General features: G+C 46.8%; 1 protein-coding gene across 1 annotated transcript; it reads left to right on the plus strand.

Annotated features, from left to right (window-relative positions):
• Positions 1-1,273: 1,273 nt before the first annotated feature.
• Positions 1,274-5,903, plus strand: GPR32 (G protein-coupled receptor 32). The gene is given in 6 exon segments (XM_058530733.1): positions 1,274-1,278; positions 1,990-2,220; positions 4,910-5,220; positions 5,223-5,759; positions 5,762-5,868; positions 5,871-5,903. Coding segments are annotated over 6 exon segments (1,224 nt in total).
• The last annotated feature ends 2,241 nt before the right edge of the window (positions 5,904-8,144 follow it).

The following is an 8,144-nucleotide window of genomic DNA, read 5'->3' on the forward strand; positions in this document are numbered from 1 at the left end:
TCTTCCTCAGCAAAAAGAGGAGGATTGGCGTGGATATTAGCTCAGGGCTCATCTTTCTCACCAAAAAAAAAAAAAAAAAAAAAGAGAGAGATGGAGCCAGGATTCGAACTCAAGTCGTCTGCCTCTAACCTCTCTGCTGTGCAGTAATATGTGGAAAACACAGAGTAGGTGCTTCATGAAGCTGAGTTCCCTTCCTGAGGTGGGCAGGGGGCTGGGATACGAGAAAGGACAGAGGAAGAGAATTGGAACGGTGCAGCGAAAGAATCTCTCTGGAGCCCCTTTCCTTTTAGCCCCCCGAGCTCCCAGCCCCCAGGGCCTATGAGGATCCACATCTAGTGACCCATCACGGGCTCTGATACTGATCTCTGCGGCCACCACGATTCTTGCTCAAGATTCTTTCCTGGACTCTTATCTGCTCCAAAACTCACTGGCCAGCCTACTGCTGTCTGCCCCGCCCCGCCCCGGGCTCAAGGCTGGCCGCTGCCCAGGACAGACAACAGAGACAGACAGAACTCCCTTGTCCTGATCTGCTCCCTGGGACACAGGACACGATGACACAGGACTGAGATTTGGAGGGGGGGCATCAGGGAGCTCAGAGGGTGGGGGCTTAGGAGCAACGACAGTTGAGGTGTGGCTGGGATATACGAGAAGGAAGTGACAGAGATGGAAAGTTCTGGAAAACCTCCTCTGGGTGAAGAACTCTCTCATGCCACTCACGTCAGTTCCATCAGGGAAGAGATGTTTGACTATCTTCATCGCTGTATCCCCAGTGCTTGGGAAAGTGTCTGGTGTACAGCATGGGCTCAATGCCTATTTTTAGACTAAACGAATGAATTCACCCTCCAGGGCACAAAGGAGAGATTGTCCTCTTTAAGTAACTATTTGTCAATTATTTATTGAGTGCTTACTACGTGCTAGGGGCTGGTGAACGAGCCACACACCGTCCTCGCCTCTATGGAGCTCAGAGTCTCGTGGGGGACATGGATGTGGATCAAATAAACAACAAACTGAGGCCAAATTGCTACCTGTCATGATATCTTAGCAGGTGAGAAGCTTCTGTAAGAAGATCTGCTTTAGTCAAGGTGATCAGGAAAGACTTTGGGGGAGGAAGGAGAATTTTCACTGAGATCTCAAAAACGAGTGAAAAAAAAAAGCAAAGGGAAAGGAAGGGTGTTCCAGACAGAACACAAGGTGTAGCAGCATGTGCAAAGGCCCTGAGGTGGAAGGGAACACAATGAGTTGCACCAAGGGAGACAAGAGCAGGGAAACGGGAATGCGGTGAGTGAGTGAGAGTGAGGTGCCAGAGGAGTCTGGAAGGCTCGGCAGGGGCCCCACCACGCATGCCTTGCGAGCTGTGTCAAAATATGTGTATTTATCCCAAAAGCGATGAGGACCCACAGGAAAATGAGGGTTCGAACTTTTGAAGGATCGTTCTGGCTGTGGTGTGACAAAGGGCTTGAAGCGGGGGCAAGTGTAGGAGCAGAAAGACCAGTGAGTAGGTGGGAGTTGCTGGGGGATTGGACGGAGGGGCTGAGGAGGCAGGGAGAGTGGGCAGATGCAAGAGACGTTTTGGAGGCAAAATTTACCAGGTTTTGTGATCAACTGGATGTGGGAGGAGAAGGAGAAAGGTGTTTAAGGATTCTATACTCCTCTCTCAGCTCAGAGAGCCAGCATCTCAACTAGAATTTCAGCCTATGAGTGTCTGAAGTCTAAGCCCCCACTCTTTCTCCAGCACCACATGTCTCTCCTCTGTCTACACTCACCCTGGGTGCTCACATCAGACTCAAGGCTGTAAGGAACATCTAAATTCTAATGACTCCCACCTGTCCGTCTCCAGCTGAAACTCTCTCTATAATCTCACTGCCCAGTCTAGCTGCCGGCTCTGGTTTCCCTCTGGACGTCTAACAGGCAACCTCAAACCCAGTGTGTCCACCACTGAGCTCCTGGGCTGACCCCAAACCTGCTCCCCAAACTGTCTTCCCGTCACAGTCGATGGAGCTCCAACTTCCAGCTGCTCGACCATCTTGCGGTCACCCCTGACTCTGCTCTTCCTCTCCCTCCGCACATCCAGCCCATCAGCAAATCTGGTCGGCTCTGCCTTCAAGGTGCACCCAGAGTCTGCTTCTCACTGCCTCCGCTGACACCTGTCGCCCTGGCCCCAGCCACCATCCTGGCTCACCTGGAGTATTGCAGCAGCCTCCTCACCTGCCTCCTGCTTCGGTCCTAGCCCCCTTGAGTCTAGTCTCCACCCAGAAGCCACAGTGATTGTTAAAACCTAAGTCACAGCCTGTCCTTCCTTTGGTCAACAGTTTCCTGTGGCTCCTACTTCATGCAGAGTAAAAGGTGGGGGAGTCCTCTCCATGGCCCACAAGATCCTGCACGATCTGCTCCATCCCTGTCTCACCTCACCTCCAACTCCTCTCCTCATTGCTCACTCTGCTCTAGGCACACTGTTCTCCTCATTGTTCCTTTGACAAACTAGGCACCATCCTACCTCAGGACCTTTGCACAAGCTGTTACTGCTGCCTGCAATCCTCTTCCTGCAGATTTTCATATGGCTCACTTCCTCACCTCCTTTGAATCTTCGCTTACCTTTTTTTGTGTGTGTGTGAGGAAGATCAGCCCTGAGCTAACATCCATGCTAATCCTCCTCTTTTTGCTGAGGAAGACTGGTTCTGAGCTAACATCTATTGCCAACCCTCCTTTTTTCTCCCCCAAAGTCCCAGTAGATAGTTGTATGTCATAGTTGCACATCCTTCTAGTTGCTGTGTGTGGGACGTGGCCTCAGCATGGCCAGAGAAGCGGTGCGTTGGTGCGCGCCCGGGATCCGAACCTGGGCTGCTAGTAGCGGAGCGCATGCACTTAACCGCTAAGCCACGGGGCCGGCCCTTTGCTTACCTTTTTAATGTCTTCCCTGGCCACCATTTTTAATACTACAAGCAGCCCCTTTCTGCCTCATCCCCCACATTTCCAATTCCCTTAGCTTGATTAAAAAAAATTCTTTTTCTGATGATCCTCATTCTTTCTTGTATATATGAGTTACCGTTTGATGTCATTTCCTTTCAGCCTAAAGAATCTTCTCTAGCCTTTCTCGTGGTCTTCAGGCAATAAATCATCTCAGATTTAGCTTATCTAAAAATATCCTATTTTATCTTCCTTTATTGGAAGGATATTTTCACAGGTTACTGAATTCTGGATTGACAGATTTTTTTTTCTTTTTTTGGTACCTTAAAGATACTGTTCCATTGCCGTACGGTCTCCCCTGCACTCTGGTGAGAAGTCAGCTGATATTAACATCATTGTTCTCTTGTATGTAATGTGTTTTTTTCTCTGACTGCTTTCAAGATTGCCTCATTTTTGGACTTCAGCAGTTTGATAATAATGTGCCTGGGTGTGCTTTTCTTATATTTATCCTGCTTTGAGTTTACTGAAATTCTTGGATCTGTAAGTTAATGTCTTTCACTAAATTTGGTAAATTTTGGGTCATTATTTCTGCAAATATTTTTCTGTCCCATTCTCTTTTCCTTTCCTTCTGAAACTCCAATTACTGGTAAGGTAGATTGACTGAAATTATTTCACAGGTCTCTGAGGTTCTGTTCACTTTTCTTTAATATTTTTTCTCTCTGTTCTTCAGGTCAGATGATTTGTATTGATCTATTTTCAAGTTCACTGATTTTATTTCCAGTATTCTGTGAAGTCCAGCCAGTGAAATTTTCATTTCAATTGTTATATTTTTCAGCTCTGGAATTTCCATTTGACTCTTTTTTTATGGTTTCTCTTTCCTACCAGGATTCCCCAACTGTTCTTTAATTATGTATATCTTTTCCTTTAAGTCTTTGAACATACTTGTATTAGATGCTTTAACATCTTTGCATATTGCAATACTCATGTTATCTTGCAGTTGGTTTCTATTGACTTCTTTCTTTGTTGACTGTGGCTCATACTCTCCTGTTACTTCCCATGTGTAGTGGTTTTTCATTGGATACTGGCCATTAAGCCTGATACATTGTAGAGACTCTGCATTGTGTTATGTTCCTCTGAAGAGTGAGTCTTGTTCTAGGAGGCAGTTGAGTTGGCTGGCCTCAAACTCCAAACTCTGTTTTCTCTTGCGTGGACAGCAGCTGAAATCTCTGCTCAGTTCTTTCAAATTCCAACTTTTGCTTTTTCACCAGGCATCCTGGGGGCCCCTCTGAACATGAATAATTCAGTCAGCCAACAACTTGGATGGATTTTATATGCAGATTTTGGAGTTTACCTTCTCTGGGGCTCCCTTCTTTCCACAATTCCCTCCTTTCTCACTGTCTTTCTGGCTGATGCCAGCTCATAATTCTGTCCTCTCACACCTCAAGCCAGTGAGGATGCAGAAATTGCATAATGCCCGCACCCCAAAGATGCAAACTCACTACCCTGCCCTTGTGCAGTTCCCTCATCAAGGGTAGATTCTCCTTCAGGTTTTGCTTGATTTTGATCACTCTCCAATGTCTCTGAACAGTGGATTGATTTTTAATACCTTGTCCAGATTTTATAATTTTTTATCTGCTGGACTATCTGTCTGACTAAGCTACTCTGACATAACCAAAAGTCAGAGGCCCCTCCTTTTTATTTTGTATCATTTTTATTTTTTTCCACATCACTTGTAACCTTGTAAAGTAGCGTGTCATAGATTTATTTATTTTATGTATTATGTTTCCCATCTGACATCCCCCACTAGGATGTGAGTCCCATGAGGGCCTGTTTTGTAACATGACTCACTACCCGTACCTAGAGCAATATCAGAGTGACGTAATAAGCACTCAATAAAAAGGTATTGAATAGGGAAATGAATGAAGGGGTCTTAGAGGGGACCACGGGCTCTGAAAGATGGTGAAAGGTAACCAGTGGCTCTGACATGTGGTCATTCCTATTCTAGAAGGATGAACTTTACCTCTGCTTCCAAATGCCCACCTGAGGAGGTGGGCTGCCTCCACCAGCTGACCATGGCTGTCCAGTCTGTGTCCTTCATGGTTGGCATAGTGGTCAATGGGCTGGAGCTCTGGATGACCACTTTCCACACGGCCTGCACTGTCACCACCGTCTGGTTCTTCAACCTGGCACTTGCCGACTTCACTGTCTTCCTGTCTCTGCCCATTGCTGCATACAGCACGGCCGCCGGCCAGTGGCCCTTCAACGACTCGGCCTGGAAGCTCTACCTGCCCTTCCCAGCCCTCATTTTCTTAACCAGCATCTCCTCCTGGTCCTCCTCTCTGTGGACCATTGCATCTCTGTCCTCTACCCCACCTGGGCTCTAAATCACCACAATGTGCAGCATGCCACCTGGCTGGCCATCGGTGTGTGGCTCCTGGCTGCCATCACGTGCTCTCCGTACCTGAAATTCCTGACCATTGGAAAGTGGGAAGGATGTGTCCGCTGCTCCTTCAAGTTTGACATAGAGAATGAGGGGAGGGAGAACGCCCAGAATTGGAGGCGAGCGGCTGTGGAGAGACACTTGGCGGTGACCATCATTCACTTCCTGCTGGGCTTCTTGGTGCCCCTGGCGATCCTCAGCACCTGTGCCCACCTCATCCGCACCAAGCTCCGGCAGGAGGGCTGAGTCCAGGCCGGCCAGCTGAAGAGGTTGCTTCTGGTGTTGGTTGGTGCCTTCTTCATCTTCTGGTTTCCATTTAACATGGCGCTCTTGGTCCAATTGGGGTGATTTTTGATGCTAAGGAAATCTCATCACCCCACGATGCTGCTCATCCTCTGGGCTACCTTCCCCTTGGGCTCAACCCTTTCCTCTAAGTCTTCATTGGCAGAGATTTCCAAGAGAAGTTTTTCCAGTCTTTGCCTTCTGCCCTGGCCAGGGCATTTGGTGAGGAAGGGTTTCTCAGCCAGCCTGTCCCCGAGGTGAAGCCCCCAGGGGGTGACGGAAACCTTCAGATGGAAGCTGGAAAACCTCCTGCTTAATCTGCAGACTCTTCTCTAGGCTGGCTTCCAAGACCCTGCCAAATCCTGTGTCTTCTTTCAGGAAGGCTTCCCGGCAACACTTCATCTAAATCTCTGCATACAAGACGTCTAGTTATTACCCAGTATCCATCCTACCTTTGCTTTATAGTAAGACTCCTATTTGTTTTAAACTGTGTGCACAGTTAGCCAAAATAAAAAAAGACTACATTTCCCAGTGTCCTTTGCAACAAGGTATGGCCACCTGACTACTTTCTGGTCAATAGGATGTGAGTGGAAGTAATCAATGTAACTTCCTTGAAGTGCCCTTAAAGGGAAAGGAGCCTGCCCTCTAGTCCTCCATTTCCCCTTTTCCATTGTCTAGAATGCAGGTGTATCAGTTAGCTTCTGCTGCGTAACAAACACCTCAAAACTTAGAGGCTTAAAACCATAACTTTTTATGATTTCTTGGATCAGCAATTTGGGCTGGTCTTGGCTGGTCTTCTTCATGAAGCTGTGGTCAGCTATGGGTCAGCTAATGACTCTGCTTCAGGGACAGGTGGCTGGCTTTCAACTGGGATGATGGGATTCATTGAGCCATGCAGCTCTCATCATCCTGCAGGCTGACTGGGGCTTTTTCACATGGTGTCTGGGGACAGTTCCAAGTGCAAGAGGGGATGCATGAGACCTAGACTTGACACTTTGTACAATGTGACTAGTTTCAAAGGGTGGGGAAATAGATCCCACCTCTCAATGGCAAATCTGCCAGTGACGTTGCAAAGGGGCATAGACACAGGAAGGTGTGCAGAACTGGGGCCAGTTTTACAATCTGCCACAGCATTCATGGTGATGAGCCATGTGGAAAGCAACTGTGTCCCCATACTAGCCCTAGAATGCTTACAGTCATGCTGTGAAGAGAGAGATTTCAATTTCCAGCTCATTGAAGCCACTGTTACTTTGTGCCTCTGTTATAGCAGCTGAATCTATACTTTAACTATTAGTCGTCAACCATGTGTGAAGTGACGTAATAAATTTCCTTATTGTTGAAGCCATTTGGAGTCAAGTTTCCTGTTATTTGAAACCCATAGTAGCCATACTGTGGCACGCAGTAAGCACTCCTTTCTGGGGACAGAAATCCTAGTGGTCCCTGGTCACGGTGGACCATTCCCTTGGTTCTAGGTAGAGGCAAAGAAAATTTTCATCTAAACCAAAAGCTATCATTCTGCTTGTTCATAATCCGAAGAGGCAGCTCTGGTCCTGCTGTGATGAGCCCTGTGAACTCCCCTCTCGGAGCCTCGATTCTCTCGACTCCAAAATAGGACCGAATGCTTACATCTTCCACGGATGAAGAGAGGATGAAATGATACAATGACTGGGTATCAGGAAGGGTAGAGGCACCTTAAAAAAATAAGCTGGGAAAAGTGGTTTATTAAGAAACCCAAACTTTAATGTAGGCACATGATAAAAGGAAAATGATTCTCCTTCTCTTTCCATATCCTCCATTCCAACTTCTTCTCACTAGAGACTGTTATCAGTTTCTTGTGCATCCTTCCAGATATCCGACACATGCACAAGCATTTTTGACTCAAACAGAACACTCCATATACATTATCTTACATCGTGTGTTTGTGTGTGTTACTAAGAGTATATGTTGGAGATGGTTGCATAGAAGAGGTCTGCCACATTATTTTTCAGTGTTTGTGGCCGAGAATTTCCCCGTCTGGATGACCTGTGCACAGAGGGATTTCACCGATCTCCTGCCGATGAGCATTTAGGTTGCCTTGACTAGGCTTTGATGATATTTTTGAAACTTAAAACTTATTCAGTATAACCCACATTCCGAACAATACAAAAAGAGAAGTGGAGGAACTCCTTGATTTATCACAGCGTGAACATCACGCAACTTAGCCAGGTCACGGAACGGAGCACTGTCAGCCACCCCGGCCGCCCCCTCCCCATCCCCCCTCCATCTCCTTCAAAGATAACCTCTCTCCTAACTTTTATTGTAAACCTTTTTTTGCCTTGCCTTCTTTCCTCTCAAGTATTTCATGTGAAACATTTCAAACCTACAGTTACAAGAATAATACATCTTCCAACTAAATTTATCAAATGCTAATAATTGCCCATCCCCATATCCCACATATTTACTCTTTCTCTCTCCTTCTCTCTTTCTCCTTATCTGCATATCTCTCTCTCTTCTTCCCTTTATCTATCTATCTATCATC

This window comes from Diceros bicornis, chromosome 34 (assembly GCF_020826845.1).
Source record: "Diceros bicornis minor isolate mBicDic1 chromosome 34, mDicBic1.mat.cur, whole genome shotgun sequence".
NCBI classification, from domain to species: Eukaryota; Metazoa; Chordata; class Mammalia; order Perissodactyla; family Rhinocerotidae; genus Diceros; species Diceros bicornis.